The sequence below is a fragment of the Aptenodytes patagonicus genome, chromosome 3 (assembly GCF_965638725.1).
Source record: "Aptenodytes patagonicus chromosome 3, bAptPat1.pri.cur, whole genome shotgun sequence".
Lineage (NCBI taxonomy): Eukaryota > Metazoa > Chordata > Aves > Sphenisciformes > Spheniscidae > Aptenodytes > Aptenodytes patagonicus.
Window position 1 is genome coordinate 34,532,241 of NC_134951.1, and position 24,829 is coordinate 34,557,069.

The following is a 24,829-nucleotide window of genomic DNA, read 5'->3' on the forward strand; positions in this document are numbered from 1 at the left end:
ATCTTTAAAAAATTTACTTTATCAGTTCTTTTTGAAAAATAAACTGAAGTTATATGGTATGAGAAGACTTTGGATGACCACAGTAATGTAGCTACTATCTCCCTTTCCTGGATTATTTCTATTTTGGACTTAAACTACTTTTCTCAAAAGGGACCATTTCTCACAGTCTCCATACTGCTAATCCTAAAAGACATTGTCCTTTGAGGAAAACTGGGCATGCTTGAAACTGATGGTGCTCTTAGGGGCAAAATCATCTTTTTCCTGTTATCATTATTCTTATATAAAGACTTTTAAGACCTATGTATACAACTGTGATTAAAAAATAAACACAAAAAGAATAAGGGTAGGTGACATATGGTGATGTTGTAATAGCATTACAAAGCTATTGCTTCAACAGTTTCAGTCAATAGTGTAGAGACGGAACTCTTACAACTGTAAGAGAAGGAATATTTGCTGACACCAATATTCCAGACAAGAAGATGGACTGTTTTCATATGGCAAGATTATAATCATCACAGTCAGACTAAGTGAAGGGCAACTACAGACTTTGTTGTTGATCTTCTCATTCTAGTCATCATTCTGATTGCTGTGGAAACTCCCTAAAATTGCAGCAATTCTATTGTTAGTAAATGAGATCAAAATTTAAAATAGAGCAAACAGATGATCTGATTTAATATCAGAGATACTCAAGTGACAATCACATTTTCCTAAAAGAAAGAAAGAAAATATTCTTTGACAAAAGAAAAGAAAGAAAATATTCTTTGGCAACAAGTTTTTACTCATGTAGCATTGAGGGGCAACACAAGGCATTATTTTCTTTCTACCCAATGAGGACTTTTCCTGGTTATTTTTCCATCAGGACATCAGTTTGCACTGGTTGCACTTGGATCTTCCTGTAGGAATTTGAAGTCTCACATATCAGGCTCCATTGTCTTGAACATATCAGTATTCATTCTGTTACCCTCTTATGTTATGCTATGTCTTCAGGGAAGGTCCTTCAATTCCTTGCCTTTGTCAGTGCCCGGACACCTACTCCTTTTTTTCTCAGAACTCCATAGGGAACTCCCTCTCAACTGTGCTCTGAACTACTCTTTTCTTTAGCTGCAGTCATTGCTGACTCATGTGTAACCCTTGTGCTTAGCTCAGCCACCCCTTCATTATCAATCCTGGCTCATTGCTCCTAGCTACTCACACAGCCCCCACAGTGAACTTTTAAATAAATTAAAGTTAGGAAGACTCAGGACCTTTGGAACGCTCTCGCATGAGTTGCTCATCACTCTAATTGACTGTTGGCTCTTGTATCCTTCATTCTTCTCCAAACAGTTATAGCCATTAGTATGCTAATGCAACCAAATATTTCTACTTGCAACAACCCAGAGAGATCTAAAAATCTGTGTATCTTTATGTAATAAGTTGAAATGAACATACAGCACGTTGTTGTATGTTATAGCCAAACAGCTTTTGCTTCATTGTTAATGCAGTTGTCTCATTATTATCTCTCTTCAAACCTGCCCAGAACCTGTCTTCATTTAAGAGAGCACACTGCACATTCCACATTTTAACATAAAACCAATATAGAATTTTCAGAGTCTAAAAACAGTTCTTGAAAAACAACTGTCCTGAAAACCAAAGTATAAGAACATCAGTGAAGCCTGTTTATTATTTATCCATAATCTCCACCTTAATATTCATAGTTCCCAAGTAAATAGAATTGTTTCTGACAGCCCAGTAGAACCACTCTGACAGCCAGCATGCATTCTCTTTTTTCCTATGAGTCAGCCAGTTACAGAGGCTTTTCAGGCCAAATTGCACTCTCATCAATATCAGTCCAGTCCCTTATGTTCACACTGCACCTTCAGTTCTGTTTCCCTCAATGATGCGCAAGAACATAAGAACTTCAATTCTTCAATGGTTTTCATAGACCAGGTTTATTTTGCTTGCCCATCAATTAAAAAACCAAATCTATGTTTTATCCACAAATCTATATTTTATCCCTCTTCAAATAAGAAATCTTTCAGACTTGGTAACGCAAAACCTCACACAGCTATTTTTATAAAGTAATTTTTCAGGATAGCATCACCTTCAATTTAATTTTTTAATTGTCATTCCTAAATAGCTCAGTAATGAAGAAGTTGTTTTAACAAAGCATACCAGTGATTTCCACTTTTTTACTTGAACTGAGCATGACCACTTTACACTCAAAAGCGTTGATTTATCAGAAAAAAAGTTGCCTAATACAAGAAAAAGAAGAGAACGAGGAAAGGTGTTCTCTGGTACAGTGAAACATCACTATTACAACACAGTGATAGCAATTTGAGATTAATTAGTCAGGAAGAAGTTGAAAAACTTGTATTTAAATTTATTTTATGCTTCAGAGTTGTAAAGTGCTTCTTATTTCCTTTTATGTCTGCCTGAAAACCTGCTGTTCTGAGCTTCATAAACTTCACAACACATTCATGTGAGGACATAGTTAAAATACTAAGTTATTTTGTCCTGACAGACTGACATTTACCTTGTTTAAAGTGTTTAACGTCAAAGCCAACAGAATAAATTCATGATGTGAAGTAGGCCGTATTCACTTACCAGAAAAATATTCATCCACTACTTTGTAAACATTTAAAACACTTAGGATAAAAAGCAAGATCACAAGCCTCTGCTCATGCACATTTCATCCCTTATTCTATAGGTGTAACACCCAAAATAAAGCCCCCTTAAATTAATGGGAGTCTTTCCACTAACTTTTGAATTAATCCTGTAAACAATCAGAGGATCCTATTCCTTCATTTCCTGCCTGCCCAGAAAAATATACATGTTCACCGCACAAAGGCAAAAAGGGAAGAGCTTCCCTTGCCAGGTTTTGTAATCGAAGAAATTAAATTGCCTCTGAGTAACCTGTTCTATGATATTGCTTGTGCTGATCTCATTTGCTCGAATATAACCTAGCAATAACAATCCAAACTAAGAGGAAGACTAAAATGAGTATGAGTGTAAGGAAACTGTATGAGAACTGTCTTCCAACTGGCTTTCAATTTACAGTAGGCATGCCACCAAGAAAGCAATTCTGAGTTAACACATTACAAACCTGCACATTGCACTGACAATCTCCAGAGAATGCTGTAAACAACACGGAATGAATGTTACTGTCTCATATGTTAGTAATAGCTGAGCATATTATGAATTATCCAGCTGGACTTCTTGCCTCTATCCCAACCAGTAACCAAAATGAGCCACAAATATTTCTATAACCCCGAGGCAAATTAGCACAACACGGCTTGCATCCATTACAACCGAGCCCTCCAGAGCAGGACAGCTGTGTGCAAGCTGACCGTCAGGCAGGGTTCCTGGCCAAGGCTCTCCTTCAGTCTGTGCGTGGGCCTGGGCTGGGAGAACATTTTTTGGCCTAGGTCAAAACTGTGCCAAGGAATTCATTAACAATTTAGCAGCATGGATCACATGCCAGTGCATAAAGGATGCCTTTACTGTTACTAGCGTAGACAGATTCTGCCATACAACAAAGAAAGAAAGGTTTGCATATGCAGCAAGCAACTTTCATGAATTCTTTTCCATCCCAAAAACCAGCAGCCTATCCCTTCACATCTAGTTGATAGAATGATTTTGTACTGTGTGCATTATACGGTCTGGAGAAGAATAGTGACTAGCAGAGGAATTAGTCTGGATAAAAATAGCAGTTCTCTATAGACACAGCTGAGGGATGCCAAAGTACAGTTATACGGTATCAAATTTAAATGCAGAGGTTATTGATATGAGTGATAAAGGTGACAGCTATCCAAGGAGAACTTTGAAGAAAACTAACTGCAAAGGGCAGAAGGTAAAGGAACACTCCGTATACTTTTAGTGGACCAGATATGAACAGCACCTCTATTGCTGGACTCTGCACCTGGGAAAAAATGGGAGACACTCTGACTGATCTTCATAAGTGATTGTCAATAAAGATTGTGAATGCTTTACTCAGAGAGAGGTGATTTTCAGAAATACATTTGAGGTAAGATGCGGAAAAAGAGGAGCAGGAATTGAATCTGTCAGTAAAGCATCTAGAGAAACTTTAGGTGAAAATGAGAAGGAAGATATTTAAAGTGTGTCTGGGAAGTGTAGATGTGGAGAAAACTTACAATTTAAAGTATAAGTTTTCTTTCAGTCACACTTACAGCATTGCACTAGGATCACTGGGGTTATACTCTCAGATAAGAGGACAGACTCCAGAAGAGAAGACAAGATATGACAGACAAACAAACCTTAAATCAAAATACCTGAAGAAATTATACTGCACCCTGAGACTGGGCATATGTAGTGTCCCCAAAGTTTAGCAATTGTTGTCATAATTTGCACATGATACAAAAAAAAAAATCAAAACTTGATCCTGAAAATACCTTCCTGTGGCATTGTGGTGCTGTTGATGATATAGATGTCCTTTGTGAGACTGTAGTTGTAAACTAAACCAAAGGAACTGCAGAAACAGCTGGGTCATTTACAGCCAGCTTATAAGCTCTTTATCAGAACCTAAAAAGGCATCTTGCTTGTTGTGGGCAAACAAAAATGATTGAGTAGAAGAACAAAAAACTGTGCCCTTAGTTATCATTCATTATCTTTGTGGGGGAGATCACATAACTACTCAAAACCCACTGCTGTTGCACTAAAAAATTAGCTTGCTCTAAAAATCCAAGTGAAGGTTACCATTCACATTGTCCTGTACCGCATATAGAATCCTGCAGTATAATAATTAACTGTGCATATCTTTTCACATAAATGCTTATGAAGTCAAATGCTAATTATTTTGGGTTATCATGTCAGATATCAGAACACAATGTAATGAAGTTAAGCCACTTGAGCCTTTGACTTTTAAGGACACTGGAGAAGATTTTTAGAAGATCTAAAAGTTTGTCTATAAGTTAATTAAAGTAAATAGTTTCGTAGCTGTTGGTTTAAAATATGAATAACATTATTTTAGAACAATTCCTTCCACTATAGTGCTATTTTCAAGATGGGTATCAGATTTCCTGAATTCTTTGCTTGAACAAGTGGTGTTAGCAGTACTCAAGCCTGGCAAAAGAAAAGAACATGGGATATTTTAAATAAAATGGTACCTTCAGAGCTTTATGGTGCCAGCAATATTAATGATCCTGGAAGAGAAACCTGAAAGTCTACAGCTATGATTTCTCAGGCGTTTAAGATCCTAAGTTTCAAATATGTTTGAAACTGAAGAGACAGCCTTCCTTGCCATATTGTTTTGTCAGAAAAACACTCCTGAGATGCAAGCCCTTACTTCTTTGTCCCACAGCCTTTGAAAGTCCATCTACTATTTCATGGCAGTTTACTCTAGAAATTAGTATTTAATCTAGGATTCAGTATTATCTGACCAGTATACTGTATCTCTGTATTCTGACAGTGTCTGCTGTTCCTGAGACAAAGGTACTGTATTGTGCAAATCAGTTTAAAAATAAATAATAATAAAAATGCAAATTAAGAACAATAAGCAGTATGTTCCTTTATGAATTTACATTTTTAATTTAAAGAAGGAAAAGATAAACTTTTATATATAGTTGAGGACTTGAGAGTCACAAAAAGCCAATAAAATATACCAGTTTTGACATAGAATTATATTTCTGCTCTTTGCTACATACTTTACATTCTCTTTGTTTTGTTTGTTCTTTGTTTCATTTATTCTTTATTGTGGTCTTTAAGTGTTCCTTGTTTGTGTATTCAGTGCATAGTCTGAACTTCATAAGAATAAAATTAGCACCCATTTAATTTATCTCCTTAGGCTTATCTCCACAGAGCTAAATCAAGGGCAGGATTTTTTTTAATCTCCAAGAAATTTTATTATTTAAATGATTTTCTGCTAGCTTTCATTTCTACTTCATGACATAATCCAGCTGAGTGGATTTTAGCCCTATTCATTTTGCTATCACCAATACAGATTTCATTTTTCATGTTCATTTTCCAGTAGCTTTGATTCTTATGCTATTTATCAGAACCCAGAGACAGGCAACTAGTTTGTTGAAGGAAAAAGAACCTGTTTCAAGGCAAGAAGACCAATCAGGTGTCCTTATTTAACCCTCTTTGTCTTTGTGTGGAAGATCTGTTCACACTGCTATTAAAAAAGAACACTGTTCTATTAAAAAAAAAACCCAACCGGATGCACCAAAAATAATGATAAATGATTATTTTGAGGTTGCATTTATGACCTAGTTTTTGTAGGTCATAAAAATGGATAAATGTTCTCTATATTATTCATCATTATTACATTAAAGATATTAATCGCTAGAATAAGTAGCTTTGAATTTGCACTGTTTTTTACATTTCTCAGCTGTGCTTCAGTACCCTGATTCAGAGTGGGCGTCTTACAAGAATGAAAGAAGGAAATAATTTGGTACCTGATGTGAGCTCTTGCTTTCAATAGTATATTGTTTATTAAAAAGGGATGAATGGTGTTACTTAGATATTCAAGGTAGCTAAACACTTGAAGCTCAATTAAAGCTCATGAAATTGTGCATTCTGAGGACAGAAAAGTTCCCTTCCCCTGCTTGTAATTAGAAATAAATATGGGGAGCTGAGAACAACAGCAATGGGAGGAAGAGGAGGTTAGAGTAACAGAGTTGACTTAATTTCAGAAGCTTGAGGAAACAGTGAATAAATTAGGCTGTTAAAATTCATTTTGTTGCAAGTTGACAGGTGCTCAGCACAGGTAATTAATTCAGTGAGTTTTAATAAACTAGAATTAGAAACAAATAAGAAACATCTCCTCCTAAAGCAATGGAGAAGATGTGTACCACTATCTCCGGGTGCAGACAGGTTGACACACTGTAGCTTTCTGTGAGTGATGGGCCACAAGGTTTTAGTGATGCTGCTGCACGTACAGCAAGGTGAGGGGAGGTGGTGGTCCCTTGGCAAGGGAGAAGAGGAGAGGGAGAAGGAGAGATTGGGAGTAGTCCATGACCTGGTGAGAAAGAAAAAAATACTAACAAAGTACTTGCTAAAATTATGGTTCCCTGGCTAGAGATACTCAATGCCCCATTTAATAACAACCTTTAGTGAAAATGAATTTTTGTTCCTATTCGGAAATAGACTTCCCAGATATAGCGCTTTCCCAGACATAACAGCATTGTTTATTTATTTGTTTATCAAAGGGGAAGAATACAGCAGTACATAAAAGCCAGATTTCCAGGGGGGTATTGGTCAACCGTGCTGAGCCCATGGCTATACCTGGGAGAGGGGAGTTTCATTTGCCAGGACTGCTTCTTTGGCTGGGGAGGGAGGGAGGCTGAACTTACTTCAAGCACTGCCTGCACATGATTCTGTCATCACGATCCCACAGCGGTTGTTAGGTGATGTTTTGAGGCTGATTTGCATCTTTCTGATGGTATGTGATGCAAATACGCTGTTATATCAGTGATTCAGACTTACCATCAGTGTTCATTAAAGATCCCTGTCTGCCATTCAGAAGAGTTAGTTATAATCAGCAGTCATACATTCCAGCTAGAGCACAGATCGCTTCTAATAAAACTTGCTTCTGTCTTCTCATTTTGTGATCAACATGATCATTAACATTTTCATCACAGTTCTTTCTTCCACAACAGCCATGTCCACATTTGTCTCAGATTATCGTCTGTCTTTCTTTCAATACAGGGGATAAATTATGAACTAAACCCTACAGTCTATACTCTGTCAGCCATAAGAGTTAGCAATGTTTTCACCAAAAAGATCAGGTTTTGTTTGTATTTGCATTATTTATAAGGGAAATAGTGTATTTGCATTTTTTTCGGGGTAATATTGTGTTTTACCTATGCAGTTTCTCCCTAAAACATTCTGTACTATTCCTCAAAAGTCATTTTATTGTCAAATTCTCGTTCCAACAGAACATGCTAGCTTTTACAAAAACTTTGATAGGAAAGCAAATTAAAGTTGCATAGTGGGAATCTGTAACATATGAGCCAGCTAGTAAAAGAAAGGACATTTCCATATTTTCTATTATATTTATGGTGTGTTTCACTGCATAGCTTTCATTTTAAATAAGTATTTATTTTTCGTATACAGGAAATACTGCTATCAGCCAGGCTTTAACAAGATAGATTTTGTGAATCCACGTACTTTAGACATCTAAACATAAGAATTAATGGCAAAATGTAGGGTGGAATGATTAGTGCATTTTCAGGATCTGCTGTTTTTTTCCAGTTTACATTCTTTGCTTTTTAAAAATAAACAATTGTTCTCTTGCATATAATTATATAGAACCCTGTTCCCCCAGATTTAAATAGGCAATTTGACCCAGGATTAGAAAACAAGATGTTTGTGACATCTGTAAATTCACAGCAGGAAATCATTAAGTTTTGACTCTTCAAGTGCATAACTGTTTGAAAGTTCAGGGGTTGATGTCAGCTAATGCTAATATCAGCTGATATCAGCTATCAGCTATGTATTTTAGATAACTGTTGGAGTGAACCAACACAATTGATTTCAGATAAGAAACTGGGAAAATTAACACAATAGAAAATTCAAAACAAAAAGACCTGAAAGTAATTAGGAATATAAAATGAACTAAAAAACTTGAGTGGTATCATATATACCTTATCCTTCTCAAATTTTTATAGCTACCAGCCTTGATTCAACAATCTATGTAAGCATCTATATATAATTAGGACATTACATATTTTCTCCCTAAATAGTTTGCTGAACTGGGATTTTAGTAAAAAAAGTTGACTAGCCTTTTATTACATGCGTGTAAGATAGCTATTAGATGTGTATGCTGCATAAAGAATCAATCAAAAATAATATTGACATTTCTCAACTACGATCTTGCATTGTTAATATTGGGTGTGCAAATTTTTTTTTTTTTTAACCTTGATATAATTTTGACGCTTCAAATTGTGATAAGGATAAATTGTGATAAGGATATTCTCAACATTAGAGGTGTGCTTTCAGTTCTGGGGTACAATGCACACTGCATTTTATAGCCTGCAACTGGCATTTTAAGTAACACAGTGGAGGGTAGATCATCATTTATGCCAAGAAGCTCATTTATATAAGCTACAATGTCAAGTTTAATTAAGGGCTACAGTGACAAAAGAAAGTTGATTGCATGTGCTCAAAATACTTTTCAGATGACAAATGACTGACACCCATAAAAACAATATCCAGTGTAATTGTTAAGGTTATGATACTTAAACCTGACTAAAAAGATATCAGGCAGTATATTTCAATAGGTTAACGTTCTATAAGGTTTAAATAAAAAATCAAATAAATAAAACTTAATCTATTGCCTAAAATTCAGATTTACAGTCAGGATCTTTCTGCACGGAGGGAAAGAAAATATAACTGGTAATTAGGAGCATTTGTATCCCCACATTTTCTTTATTCAGCTCTGTAAGATTTTATAATCAGTAACTTTGTAACTTGCTTGCCACAATGACTTTACGATGATCCCTGCTCAAAGCAAATGTGTAGAGAAAAAATCTGGTGGCATGATTTATTTTGTGTTCTTTGTCCCTGCTTGGCACACTCAGTGTTTGGGAAAAGAGTCAAAACCTCTTCTGCCTAATCCCTATCAACATCTCTCTTTCTTTCTTTCTTTCTTTCTTTCTTTCTTTCTTTCTTTCTTTCTTTCTTTCTTTCTTTCTTTCTTTCTTTCTTTCTTTCTTTCTTTCTTTCTTTCTTTCTTTCTTTCTTTCTTTCTTTCTTTCTTTCTTTCTTTCTTTCTTTCTTTCTTTCTTTCTTTCTTTCTTTCTTTCTTTCTTTCTTTCTTTCTTTCTTTCTTTCTTTCTTTCTTTCTTTCTTTCTTTCTTTCTTTCTATCTTTGTGACCACCACATCATGAAGGGGGAGTTGATGTTAAGGATAAAGGTCAAGATGATAGATTATGACAACTCTTTGAATTGAAAAGAGAAATGAGTGTCCCTAAACATTCAACATGAGCTTCTCTTTACTCCCTGCAGGGCATCTGCACCACAACCACCGCATTTTTACACTTCTTCTTCTTAGCTTCATTCTGTTGGGTTTTGACAGAAGCGTGGCAGTCATATATGGCTGTTACTGGAAAAATTAGGACACGGCTCATAAGGAAACGTTTCCTGTGCCTTGGATGGGGTAAGTCTGTAGAATTCATCTCCTCAGAATCATTGGAATGAAAAGTTTAATGCAGCGACAATGTCAAGTATATCATCATTTTCTTCAGTAAACCTGAAAGATAGTAGCACATTACTAAAAAGAAGACTAACTTAGGAGCCTTTCCAGTTTATCTCAAGCTCAAGCTATGCTGGTGTATATTTTAGCATTCTTTTATAAATACATTTTAACAAAATTTTAGAAGATTTCCAGCAAAGTAGTATAATATCAAGAAATCAAAATAAAACAAGAAAAAACATTCACTGAATATTCATGAAGCCTCTTCCTAGTTCACTTCAAGACCTGTCAAATGTACCAGTAATTTAGCTACATCAAAGTGGTACACCGCGGGCAGAAAACAGTGTCGTCCTCCCTGCCAGTGCTTCAGAAAAAGAAATCCTGCAATAGCACTGTGCTTCGTTAAATCATTCATTCCATGTAAAATTGACCATTTTGCATTAGCTTGCCCTGTCATTTTTTGTCCAGGCAGAACAGCAATATTTTGCTCAGCATCTAATGGTTATTACTGTTTTGATTTTTTTCAGGTTTACCAGCATTAGTGGTTGCAATATCAATAGGCTTTACCAAGACAAAAGGATATGGAACAGCCCACTAGTAAGTCAATCTGAAATGATAAAATAAGTTTTTAATTAACAAGACTGTCATACCCATCAGGAATTACATAGCATAGTCTAAAGGCTCTACAGGTATCCATTCGCACTTGGAACTGCCCTAAGAGTCAGAGAGTGATCCACAAAAGAACAAAGAGAAAAACATATGCCAGTCTTGGACTGACCTCAGCAAAGCACCAGGGATCCTGGATTTCTTGTGAGGTTTTGAAGTAGCAAGCCTTTTAGAAACACTGAGGATTAGGTTCACTTAGACACCTAACATTTACATACATTTACCAAAGAGAATATTAAATGTTATGGCTAGCCTTTGCCAACCTCTAAACATGTCTAAACTGCACTGGCAAGAGTCTCTTTGGCACCCAGGTTTCTGCCCACCAAGCATGTACTTTGGCTTTAATGCCCTGAGCTGCTTGGAGCCAAAGCCCCACAGAAATCTCAAAATAGCTCTCCCATCCATCCCCTCTTTCCTGGAGTGCCTGATCTAGCCCATTTCCTGGACTGGGCTATACCTGAGAAACAGCGAGGAGGAGCAATGTGTACTTCATTTAAATTTTATTAATACAGTTCCTGTTTAGCCACCTGGCTGGTTCCAGTGTGTATTTAGCCCCTGGAAAATTCACTCCGTAATGAGGCTGCCCTTCGGTTGTCTTGTGCTGAAGAAGGAGCTTGGGCTGAGCCTCCCTCCTGCCAGCAGAGAGCTCCAACCACCGAGACGTTATGTATGCGAGAATGCTTTCTTTTCGATCGTCCTGTTTGGAGCTCTCCTCACGTTGCCTAAGAAATTAAGTATGCATCTGGACAGAAAGAGAGAAAATATTACTCTGTAGACTGGTAATGAGGGCATTCATCAGAGATGTGGATGAGTTAGGTCAAGTCCTCACTTCGATGAATATTTAATTATTCTCCTTAGCATCATTACCGAGTGAGATCAGGATTCCCCCTCCCTGCCCTGTCTTGGCACATGGCGGGGGAGGCTTCAAGCCCTCGCTCCAGCTCTGGGTGGATAAGGATTCAAAACAAATCTCCTCCTGAATACTGGCTCTAACCACTGAGCTGTTTAGTTTTAAATTGTGACAACATGTCTTTCATTTTTTTAATGAGGAATGGCTTACCTAACTGAAGTGCTTAACTTGCACTTATAGCTGGCAATCATTAGTGAAACAACGGTCTTAACCATCTTTTGACAGTTATATTGAGGACCTGCTCCTCTGACATTTTTTCTAACTAATATGTGCTCATCTTGATGGCTTTTTTATTATTTAGTCCTTGAACCAGGACTGGAGAACCATTTAGGCTGTGAGAATTACAAATCACAAGATTACAATGTCCAGACCCCATTGGGGATATAGCTCTGTCCCTTGCAGGATCAATCCCATTGCATTTACTCTACTGAAATTATTCATGTGTGACTACTTGCTTCAGTTAGTGTTGCTTCCTGCTTCCTTCCTGGGCTGAATGCATTTTTAAAAGAGGATATACTGAAATATTCAGACAAAGCAACAATTCATTCATTAAGGGTAACCTGGAAAGTAAAGAAGAGCAGGTCTCTGTACATGTAACCGCTCCTCTCCCGGGATCCAAATTCAGCTGACACAGTACTGGGGGACAAAAGCACAAAAGGAGGTGTACAAGGGACAAACAGAACCATAATTCAGCTTTCTCATCTTATTTGCAAATACATTTTCTTGGCATTTGACACCCAAAGTACATAAGGAAACAGGGAATGCAAGGGATGGAGAATCCTCCTCCATCACCAGCTGATGTGCTGTCCCACTCTAGAAGCCAGCAAAGAATTGTGTCCCATAACAACTGTTGGGTGGTGTAAAAGCAGAGCTCCTGTCCTGCTCCTCCTCCCATAACTAAAGCACTTGTGTAAGCTTTTTAACTGCTTACACTATATTTGGCCTGTTTGGCTGCAATCAATTACACACATGCTGCCATCAGAAATGCGTCCTGTTGCAAACTATTCCTGGTCTGTAAGATGCTATTTTTGAAAACGATGGTTTCAAATGGAGAAAATTAAGAGTGAAAATGAAGGAATTGATTCCAGTCTCATAGTCCCACACATGAAGAGATTGATGGAAAGGGAGAAGGCCCAAGGATCTTTGAAGTAGATCTCAGTTTCATACAGTATATGACTGATGGGGGTGGCTTGAATTGTTCACACTCGAACCAATCCTGTGATCAACAGTCTCTGATTTCTATTTTTTTCTTTCAGTCCTAATTATTAGACAATTATATTACTGTACATTTAAAACTACATATGAAAAATATTTCACACAGACACTTGTACTGATATAGATACAGAAGCTGAAGGGGTTTCCTAAAAATAATAAAAATCACAGTGACAAGTTTTCAGATATTTCAGGATATCTGAAAAAGATTTGTGTGTCTGAAAGCTTGATTGTTTGTTCCAGCTATTTCTGTGAGTCTAATAAATATTGTTGCTACCTCTCTTGAGACGATCAGAGCTATGAAAGCACCACCACTACTAGTTATAGTTAATAGACCTGTGTGACCTACTCATGTTTACACACATATACTAATGAGCAGTGCAGATAACTTCCAGGAATTTTTTATATCAGCAAAAATTAAAATGCTGTCATAGTCATGCTCTCCTAAGAGAAGGAACCATTCTCCTGGAGAGCATCAAACAACTCACAAAATGTACAGAACATACGAACAAGTCTACAGATACTTCATCACTCAGCAGAATTTCATGACCATGTAACATGGTTCCATAAAACCACCAGTGGATGCTCTTATTACTAATTAATTTATATGGTTTTCTGCTATGTGGGGATCGGGGAGAAAGAAGACAGAACAGGAGAACAAAATAAAAACAACTATAAAGCATAGAAAAAAGCTATCAGAGCAAAGAAAAAGAAGAGAAGAAGGAAAAAATAGTAAAAAATTGACAAAAATTGCCTTACGGTGTAAGAAGGCACCTGAGAATCTGTCTTCAGAAAGTCTTCAACAGAAAAAGATTGGGGCAAAGTGCATTTCAGAGTAATCAACTGACAGATATTGAATACATTGCAATAATCACATCACACATTGTTGAAAATTCAGATTCTTGAAACTTCAGATTGTGTAAAGAAAAGAGGACAACCTCTACATTTTTTTCCAGCTCTGCCTCTAAATGGAAGTCACTCTTTTGAACAGCCTTTTTACTTGAGGGCATGGGAAAGGGAGAGAAAAATTCTCCCTTGGTCTTAAAGATTTTTGTGGTAGAAACTGTTTTCTTTTTATTTAAAAAAAAAACTTGTTGACTTTTTTTTCAGCACAGGTAACTGAAATTATGTTTTAAATACAATACATAAACTATTTTTATGAACTGATGTTTCTATCTCCCAATAAACATGAAAATTTTAATTACATGTCTTAGTTACACAGAGTTCTTCACTAAGTTTAAAAGTTCATACTGGCAGGGAAATGCACTGTGAATAAATTCCCCCCTCTCAGAAGCCCATGTTCTCAGTCTCTCACAATAAATAACCTAGCTTTTGGAAAAATAGCAAGAAAAATTGCAGAAAATTTTGAAAGCATTTTTCTTTGACATTACAAAACTAAATTGAACATTATTGTTGTAATTGTTTTTTGAGGTAAGATGTAGAATAGCCTGACATGTATTACCTTTTTAACAGTGAGGCAGATATGAAGTATTTGCATCAATTTATCATTCCAGAATTTAGCACACTGATGCAGTTGCGTTCATATGACAGATTTCACATGGCTCCATTGCAACGGGAAACACTTCTATTCTTTGCAGTTAGAATTCCAGCCGTAACAGACCATTAGTATTATGATGTGCTTCCATTTAATTTACTTGTTTTTCAAAAGTAAAAAAACAGTACTGGAAAATAAAGATGATGTGTATGGTTCTGATGTGAATGTTTCTGGATGTGAGATCCAAGTAAATTATTTTAATGCGTATAGTTGAGTTTTCGTATATGTAGGTGTGATCATGCATTCAAATAAACATGCAGTTCTTTGAATGTGTAATCACTGGGAAAATAGCACAGCTGCATTTACTTCAGTGTGTGAAGCTCCTGATCTTTTGCAGATATGGAAAGCTTTACATCATGGTGTATCAAATATTTAGAATTTGATTCTGTAAGCGCTCTGTGTTTGGAAATCTGATGGTTTTCAGTGAAAGCCCTGATGCAGTATGACAAACTGCAAGATTAGTAGCTCACCAGAAAATACAGTTTTCAGATGCTTTAAAATATACATTTAAATTGTTTGCAAAATATTCCAGAGAATACAGAACAGTTAGATCACATATGATTCTTCTTTAATGGCAATATTGTCTGTAAGACCTAGTTCTAATAGCAATTACTAAATGACATAAGAGAAGATACGTAGAAACCTGTTTTTTCTGAAGTTCTACGTTACAGGTACTTGACCTTTTATTGCTTTAAGTATAGAACTGTCAGACATTGTAAGCTGGAAATGTTTCTAGATACCTACCTGGCAAGTCCTGTTCATGGTTAGAGGAGATTTAATAAAGATTTGCAAACTTATTTTCTATTGTGCTCTTAATAAATTTTAAGCATTTCAGTATATGTATAATTCACATTAAAACTTTTGAAACATTAACAATTGGTAATGGAAATAACTTTCACTCTCTATATCATCATATCAGCAAAGTAATTCTTTTTTGTGTGTGCATATGAATCTCTATATGTAGGATTGAACATACACCAGAAGAATCTCATGCTGTAGTAATTATTAATGCTTTCTTGGCAATGCATTATTCTTATTTTTAATTTGTGTTAGTTCTTCTCTAATGTTCTTTCCAGCTGTTGGCTGTCTCTTGAAGGAGGGCTACTTTATGCTTTCGTTGGACCTGCAGCTGCTGTTGTCTTGGTAAACATTAATATAATTTCCAGTATTTTCATACAAAATGATGGAATGTGCTATTTAAATTATAAAAGCTTAGCTATACAGTAGCATTACATTTTGCTGTAAATACTGAGCTCAGTATTGTTTAACATACCTTCAGTATTTTGAATGCATGACTCATTTAATTGTGCCACTTCTTCATACCAGTTATATCTCCATGTTTACACAGTAAGCTGTGAAAGAATAATGTACTGATTAGTAGCACAGAAAACTTGTTACAGGCATCACTGAGTTATTATCAGTAGCATCTACACAATTGTCACTGCCTTGTGAAGTTCAGTGACGGTCTTGACAGAGTGCTACTTGGCAGTGTATTGCCGTGCCAGCAAAAGCAACAGGAGGAGTGGAACCAGCCAGCAAGTTCTCCATGGCTACTGCTTTTGAAGGCAAAGAAAAAAATCATCATAGCTGGGAAACGTTACTCATTTGTGTATTAATCTTCCACATCTCTGGAAATGCATTTAGGTGTAAGATTCACTTTGCCTAATTGTAGACATCTGCAATGTAGATTTCTGCATTTAAGCTAGTTATCCCAGCCATATTTCATTGTCAGTAAAGAAAAACACACACTTTTAGGGCTCAAACCATCAGTATTATTTCAGGTGTCTACTTTAGGCTAAGATGAATTGCACCCTACACGTGCCATCGGCTATCAGTCATCTGCTCTGCAGTCTGTATGGATTTTTTACAATAATTTTTTTAGTATTTTTCCCTTACAGATTTTGAATCTAATTCTTCTTTCCACTCCACCAATTTTATATTAGGATAGCTGTATCAACACCGGTTATTTCTGATTTTCCCTTGCAAAAGGGAATCGGTCTTAGTAGTCATCAAAGATACAGCCATTTAGCTACATAGATTTCCCTGAAATGGATGTTTACTACTCCCATAGAGTTTGTCTCATCATTGCTGGAGTCAAGCCAGGATCCTTTTGTACAATTCTCAGTCCCTGTCATGATAGAGGAGCCAAGGATGTTCACAAAAAGGCAGTCATAATTTTCACATGGAACTGTATGTTCTCTGTGTAATTGGCAAGCTTTGTTCAGAGACGTTTGAAGTTCACAGTTGCAGTTTGCCCTTCCATTAGCTAGTAGCTGTGGAAGGAGCTGTTCCATGCAGCCACTTAAGCCTAAGTGTACGAAGCAAAAGAATTATATAACATCAGCTGAAAAATGTAAATGTTGAAAATAAAGTGATAATAAGAAAAGCTGGAAAAGAGTTGGCAGGCCAGACAGGCAACAATTAGGTATTTTGGCACAGGTCTTGAAAAATCTGTTTGAAAGGAAAAAAGGATTACCCTTTTCTAATAAAAAAAAATAAGGAACATTTATTTAATAGATTCAAAACTTGGTATTAACTCTTTGCAGGCCATGCAGAGACAGGTTCATAGAGTTCAGTTCAATAATACAAATGGATAATAACAGTCATTAAGTTGTCCATTAAATGCCATTAGTATGTCCATTGAGTGCCAAAGTCTGACTGCTGAAACACTTGAATTTTTTTTTTAGATTAGGTTTTCAACCCATGTATGTGATCATTTACACCATTTACTTTAATGGAGCTAAACAGACTTACCCCAGGCATCCATCTGGCCCACAAAAAAAAGGAAACTGCAGTCAAACAAGGCTCAGGACTGGCATTTTGGTGAATGACGTAGACAATGACTAATGTGCAGGAGGATATGGAAAACCACAGGCTGGTTCTGCATAAATGGGAACACCCACATGGGCCGTAAATGCTTAAAAAGGAACACGGTTACGGTCATCGTGTGCTCTGACTAGCTCTTCCCTGTGCGCACAACTCAAATGCAGTGGTTTTCCTGGAATAGGATATATCGTTGCAATTAAAACTGAGGAAATATTAAAGCTATATTACTCAAGTTTCTGGCCAGCAGAAATGTACGTATATAACGATACCAGGCATAATTCAAGATTCAAAAATAAGCCTGTTGCAGTGTGCGTATGTGTTATCCATTTGAGAATACAGACTTTTGGTGTGCTCAGGGACAGTGTTACACAACTGCTGATGGAATACTCAGAAATGTAACAGGAGGCATTTTGCAGGTCTGTAAGAGCCTTTTTCTAAAGTAATGGGATAAAGTAATTTCTTTCAGGCACTGAAAGATCAACTGTTTGTTTTCTGTTTGGCAGGTCAACATGGTGATTGGCATTTTGGTATTTAATAAACTTGTTTCCAGAGATGGAATCCTAGATAAAAAGCTCAAACACAGAGCGGGGTAAGCAACAATTGGGTTATTTTAAAACATATTAAAATTGTATCACCAATTTTCAATTACAGATATTCACCAAAAATGCTTTTGACTGTGCTTTGAACTTTTATATCAGTGTAACAGTGTGTCTAACAGATTCCATTCATCTTAAAAGCTGCTGTTGCATTACACTAAGGGAATGCAACTAAACAAACCAAACATAATAAAACACAAGTACAACAGTATTAAGTTAATAATAATGAGGATTAAACAAATCTGAGTGGAGGTTTCACAAGAATGTCACACATGTAAAGTTGTTGCAGTTAGGAAAACAGTTTTATGAACTGTGTTTACTGAAGGAACCGATTATTTTTCTCTAGCTGTCAACTTTAATTACTATGGTGGGAAATGTTACTCATTTGTGTAAGCTGTTATAAAATATATTTTACAGCAATATATCCCTTACTGAGGTCAATGCTGTTCTGCCATTCTATGTGAAGAATTTGCCTTTGTTCGTACATCCATATCTACATAGATGTATGTTCTAAATTAGTGTAGCAGAATTTCAAAGTAAAATCATGTTTTAAAAGCAAAAGAAGAAAAAAGGTAAATGGAAATTCCGTGTTATTGATTTTTTACTTGCATTTACATTCAAATTCTGTTTGTTATCATTAGAAGAAAGGATTGTGACAGTGGTGGTATCAGAAACTGTTTTTCAGTGGATGACAATGGTTTGAAGTACTGCAGCAGCAAACCTAGATTCATTCCGTATTGAAGAAAAATATTTCACAAGTGCATCATCACCTTCTTAACACTTATGAAAGTATATTTAAACTTTGCATAATCATTTTTTACAGTCACATGTTCTAGTATTGTCTTTTGGGCCAGCTTGTAGTTAACACCACCAATATCTGCATTTCTAGCAATGATAAGCAATGATATCTTTATTTTACTGTGTATTACTGCTATGGGTAAATTTATTACAGCGTCACTTTGAATTATTTTACCATTTCACTAACAGTAGCATTCTTAATAAGTTCAATTCATTGGTTAGATGAGCAAATTTATGATAAATACTTCAGCTGGTATGATTTGCATTTAATATTAATTCAATTAAATCTTTCTGGTTTTCAGCTCTTTCGCCATTATTCTGACAAATGTATACCAAAAGCTTTCATTTTGTTTCTTCTCTTTTCCGCTTTTTTTCATTAGAAAGTATTAATTTCTTAACCTTACTTTTGTCTACATTGCTCCATCAACATTCTTAACTGTGTAATAACACTGATGAAATCTAGAATATTATAAAACTACACAAATTATTTCAAGAGTAGTAGTAACTTAGTAATCACCAATTCAAATTCACATCTGCTCTAATTGCAGTGATTTAAGGAGTTGGAGCAGCCATGGGTTTGGCTTTGTACATTTTCTAAGGATATCCAAGCTTAGATTTAACTGCATCGGGGGTTTTTTTCAGCTACTCAATTGTCGGCTACAGAAATCTATTTGCTTATAATATACTTTCCTGATGAAACAAATAACTTGCTTTCTAACAGTGTGCAACTTAGTAAAGAGGTATTTCTATTTTAAAGTAAATGGATAAAGAACTAGAAATTATTCTGTCAGAAACAATCCAGCTATTCTGGGAAAGCACGTAGATGCCCTGATCGAGAAACAGTCTTAACTTTTGTGATAGTATGAGATGGCGGCTTGGCGACAGCATTCCTTGATACTGCTTGGCAGATGAAGAGTCTTGAGTTATTCTTTGGGGCATAGAAATTGGTGCAGCATTTGACCTCCAGTAGAAAGGGGATTGTCACTCATTTCTCAAATATCTCTTGCCAGCCATGCTCAGGAAGGCAACTTCATCCTTTCTGGCAAACACTGGGCCTATGCCTGTCAAAAGTTCAGTCAAAAGTTCAGCTGTAGAAATCATTTATGTAGGATTTAAAGCAGTGAATGGAGCAAAATATACTAACTCCATATGGGTTTTTTCCACCTTAATAAGCATATGGAGAATCAACAAGTCTCTTGATGGATAGCAATCTTTTTCCTGGCATAAGGGGTAGCACGCATATATGCCCAGCCAGAAAGATTATATTTGGTCTATATACACATCAAGTTCTATTATTTGCAAGATCCAGCACAAATCTATAGAGGTAAAGAGAATAATCCAGTCTGATAATGTTGAAGTATTGCCAAGCAAAGATGGAAAGTATTTTCCCAAGCTTAGGTTAAGCTTACCCAAGGCATTTTTCTAGTTCATTCATTAATGTAGATCTTTAATTGGTGTAAACTGATGTGGATTCACTGAGTTCTTTTCACTTTTCACCTTATACAAGGTCATGGTTCTCACTGTTTTTTTACGGAAAAAAAATGCATTTTTATGGAAAATATATTGCACTTTTTTATGGAAAATATACTGCACTTTTTTATGGAAAGTCATCATTTGGTTTATCAAAATTGAAACACTGGAGTTCAATGTTGTTTTGGGCAGTATGTTAAAAATCTTGTGAATGATGAGTTTGGCAATAAAAAGGAGTTCCGTTGGTTGAAATAACTGGGAAAAAAACTGAAGTGTTACCTATCTTCACCATGTTGACCACTTTCCAGCTGGGAATAGGTAAAGCACCCTTCCTGTCGCATCTCAGTCAGCTATGGTTATTCCTGGTTCTGATAGCAGAAAGAGAAGGAATAGCAAAAGTCTTTATTTGGTCAACTCAGGAAGTTGAATGCATGCTGTATGTAAAAGAAAATTTAAATTCCAGGTTTTGCACTTTAACTCTTCTGACAGGTGCCGAGGTACAATTGTCCATACAAAATGCTTTGAGCTTAATGCTTGTGTACTGTGTTTTATTAAAATGCAAAACAAGTCACCCTTTTTTTAGTACCAACTGATATTTATTTCATCAGATTCCATACATTTCAAGCCCTGTATTCAGACCTTCATATGGCATGAATAAAACCACTTCAGATGTTAGTGGGCCATTCAGATCACTAGTACAAATCTGACTATACAGAACGCCCGTACTGATTTGATGCTTGAATACGTTTTGCAGGTTTCTTTCCCTATAATTGTACATACTTCATAGTCCTCCTTTATGTGTCCTATAGGCTTTCTCAGGCAAGTTTGGATACAACAGTGTTTTAACAGGTCTGAATAGAGGGATTTCACTTTGTGTGTCTATCCTAGCACGTGCTTATGTTTACTTCAGTGTACTGAGCAGTTTTGATCACTGGACATTTGGGGCCTTTTTTAGCTTAAGTAGAACAAACAGAGTCTGCATGAAATGAAGCCCCATAGCATTAACATTTAAAGCTAACAATAGCGTAAAGTACAAAGTACAGTTTTGCAACAACATAGAGCATTCATCCTGAATAAGTCTACTTACTTTTTCTGCATGACGTCATATTTAAAAGCTAAATTTCAGTAGCAACGTTTTTTGGTGACAATTCAATATTTTGTTCTTTTTGTGGGTGTTCTGTTTGTTTGCAGTCAGATGAGTGAGCCTCATAGCGGTTTGACGCTCAAATGTGCCAAGTGTGGAGTAGTTTCAACAACAGCTTTGTCAGCCACCACCGCCAGTAATGCCATGTTAGTCCTGATCATTTACATCTTCTTGTTACAAATCTTATACAGTGCATGTGAGACAATAGTTTGATGATGACAACTGTGTTTGCTAACACTGTATAGAGTGCTGAGCACGTTTAAATACTTTTTAACAACAAAAAAAATTACAACTATATTTATTAACTGAATACAGGATATTCTTTAGATCATAAAGTACCGACACTGTTACATTCTTGTCTGTGATTTTCAAGTTAACTTGATAAAGTGCCATCCTTAAATATGTTTTATTTTAATAGTGAACTTTTAATCTTTTTTTTTTTACCATATTACAGTGCTGCTTTTCTCTTTCTTTCAATAGGGCATCCCTTTGGAGTTCCTGTGTGGTGTTGCCACTTCTGGCCCTGACTTGGATGTCTGCAGTTCTGGCCATGACAGACAAAAGATCAATATTATTTCAGATACTTTTTGCAGTATTTGATTCATTACAAGGCTTTGTTATTGTCATGGTCCATTGTATTCTCCGAAGGGAGGTGAGGAATGGCTTCCCAGTTTTCTAAAGGGCTGTGCTCCTGTTAATCTCTCAACTGCTCTTTAATGTTATATACAGCTTGCTCTGCAGAAATATATTTCATAGAACAAGAATTTTATGGTGAGATGTAGAGGAACAAGTGAAAGAGAGAGGGGGAAGATCAATTAATTCCAGGTGCAGAATGTCAGTTTCAGTATAGAACTGTACCCACTTAATTAAATCTGGCTTTTAATCATTCCCAAGTTCAGTTTATTTTTAAGTGTTAGGCTTTCCCAGTATTGTGAGTATAGGGTAATACTTACATGAATGCCCTTTTCCTGAAGACCAAAAGCTATAGATTTTTACAGTCTCTAAAACTGATTCAAACACAAAATGGTTTCTGCTTATACTGTCCCTGAAAGAGGACATAAGGAGATGAGGTGTTATGTTGGTGACAATCTACCCTTTCAGTTCTACACACTCAGGTACATACTTAAGGTAACATACTTAAGTTATGGGGACGGTGAGGATGAAGATAGATGAATGCTTTGAGAACAGCAATGAAAAGCTAGTACCCCTGGCCTGTCCTTCACAGCTCGGTGTCACCCACTGCAGAATTCATCACCACTGAAAACTGATGTCAAAGCTATCACACAAGTGCCCTTTAACCTGGCTCTGGTGACAGCTTCTCAAACCTGCCAACTAACCGTACATTTTTATTGAGATAGATACTTTTGAGAGCAGTAACACAACAGCTTTGCTGGCAGATCTGTGGTAGTGGGACCATCTATCAAAAATGAGTAGGTGGAGCCAGACGGGAGAGCAGTAACCTGGTCCACTGGCATACCTATGCGTTAGGCATTTATCAACTTCAGGATATTTACCACACCAATAAACCAAATTACACTGTCTAGCATGGTTCCTTGTGATTGGTAAGAGTTATTGAAAAGCACTTCAGGACCAAAAAAAACCAGGAAGATGTTTCAGGAAAGGTTAATTGTCAACGCTGAGTGAGGAATCACACAGTGGTTTCCCTTTCCGACATTCACACCCTTTAAACATTGAAACTCACTGTATTCATGAAAAAGAATTATGAGTGACATAATTTATTTCAACCTTTCAGTAGTGTATCACTTTGCATGAACTTTATATCACTATCCTACACACTATGCATACGTGATTATCTTATCAAAGAACTAAGTTTCCAATTTTTAAGGAAAAAGCTTATCAATATCTTGCAGAAAATAGCATCTTCCATTGTGCTGACTCCACCCCACTTTATTCAAGCTGTTAGACGCTATGAACTTTTGTTTTTCTTAGTTTATCAGCTTTCATAGTGGAAGGGGCTTACCTCCTTTAATGCCTTTTCTTTTTTCTTTTTTTTTTTTTGTTCAGGATAAAAATATGTGCAGAATAAAAGATAATACTCAAGACAAATCTATTTTATGTAGAAGTGTCTTGCTATCCCCTTATTTTCTACAGCATTTTCTTTCCCCATATGATTTACATCTGTGAAAGAGGGTATTCTCATCTGTAGAACTGAAAGCTATCATTTCACATATTCTTTTAGTAAAATGGTAAGACACTGCAACTATTTTTACTTAAATTCTTCAGTAGAAAGAATGGCAGTTCCATACTGGCTTTCCTGTCTATGAAATTTGTATTTCCATTGGGATATATTAATTAGTTTGGAAAGGGCATACCACCTCCCACTCACTGTCCTGAGGAACTATTTTTATTTTAAAATATATATCTTTAGCTCAAAGTTGCAGACGAAACCTTCAAAAACAAAGCGGTATAAACAACATTATCTTTCATAGAATCACAGAATATCTCAAGTTGGAAGGGACCCATAAGGATCATCAAGTCCAACTCCCTGCTCCTCGCAGGACTACCTAAACTTAAATCGTATGACTAAGAGTTGTCCAGACGCTCCTTGAACTCTGACAGGCCTGGTGCCGTGACCACTTCCCTGGGGAGTCTGTTCCAGTGACCGACCACCCTCTCGGTGGAGAACCTTTTCCTAATGTCCAGTCTGAACTTCTCCTGATGCAGCTTCATTCAATTTCCTCATGTCCTAATTCCATTTCCTCGTGTCCTTTGTGAGGATGCAGAGAGGTTGCAACACATACCTGGTTATCAGTCATAGATTTTGTCAAAAAACAGAACAAAATCCATGAGAAATTCTAAAAGTAACATAGCATAGCACTGTATAAAATAAAAAAAAAAATCAGACATTAAAGCCTGCCTCAGTGCAGTAATGCAGGAGTTTATGTGGGAAAAAAAACATTTTGACTGCTTAAGATGAAATTGAACAGGCATCTTCCCACAATGCCCCAAGCCTTGAATTCAAGACAGGTTCCCTACTCTAATGACAGCTATTTGTTGCAAATCCTTCATTCCCAGGGAAAGCTTCAATATTGCTGAACATCTCATGGAAACGTTCTTGTCTGACCCTACTCACAGGTAGGACTGTGGTGACAGAGGTAGAATTAGCCTTTTCTATAAGTAAACTCAGTTTTCAAATTTGTAGGGTTCCTTGACTTGAACCACTTTTAAGTCACTGGTTCTAGTGCAAGAACTATGCAAAAATATCTGCTTATAAAGATGTTTATACAGGAATTTAGAATCTTAATTGTTTGTGTGTAGGCAATCAGCTAGTTATGGTTTATTTTATTCGCTGCTCTTTTAGCAAATCACATATACATATCTAACTGCAAAGAATCATTACTTCATTTAACAACTTAAAGGAGTTGTTTCCGCAAGCCAGTCTTGGCAGTTACACCTCCAGGTCCTAACACTGAAATTCTAGAAGAAAGGTATTTGATAAAACAGCTAATCAATCTATCTACATGGTATTTTAAAAAATGACCTCATAAGAAGATTTCT

General features: G+C 36.3%; 1 protein-coding gene across 5 annotated transcripts in view; it reads left to right on the forward strand.

The window, feature by feature from the left end:
- ADGRB3 (adhesion G protein-coupled receptor B3) overlaps positions 1-24,829 on the forward strand; it is a 489,817-nt gene that overhangs the window by 434,667 nt on the left and 30,321 nt on the right. For 4 of the 5 annotated variants that reach the window (XM_076332999.1, XM_076333002.1, XM_076333001.1 and 1 more), the window contains exons 20-25: positions 9,947-10,097; positions 10,661-10,730; positions 15,553-15,619; positions 17,806-17,891; positions 21,358-21,456; positions 21,791-21,962. In XM_076332999.1, the coding sequence (XP_076189114.1) occupies positions 9,947-10,097; positions 10,661-10,730; positions 15,553-15,619; positions 17,806-17,891; positions 21,358-21,456; positions 21,791-21,962 (645 nt within the window). The remainder of the gene's footprint in view (positions 1-9,946; positions 10,098-10,660; positions 10,731-15,552; positions 15,620-17,805; positions 17,892-21,357; positions 21,457-21,790; positions 21,963-24,829) is intronic. The other variant, XM_076333003.1, reaches the window with a different exon arrangement.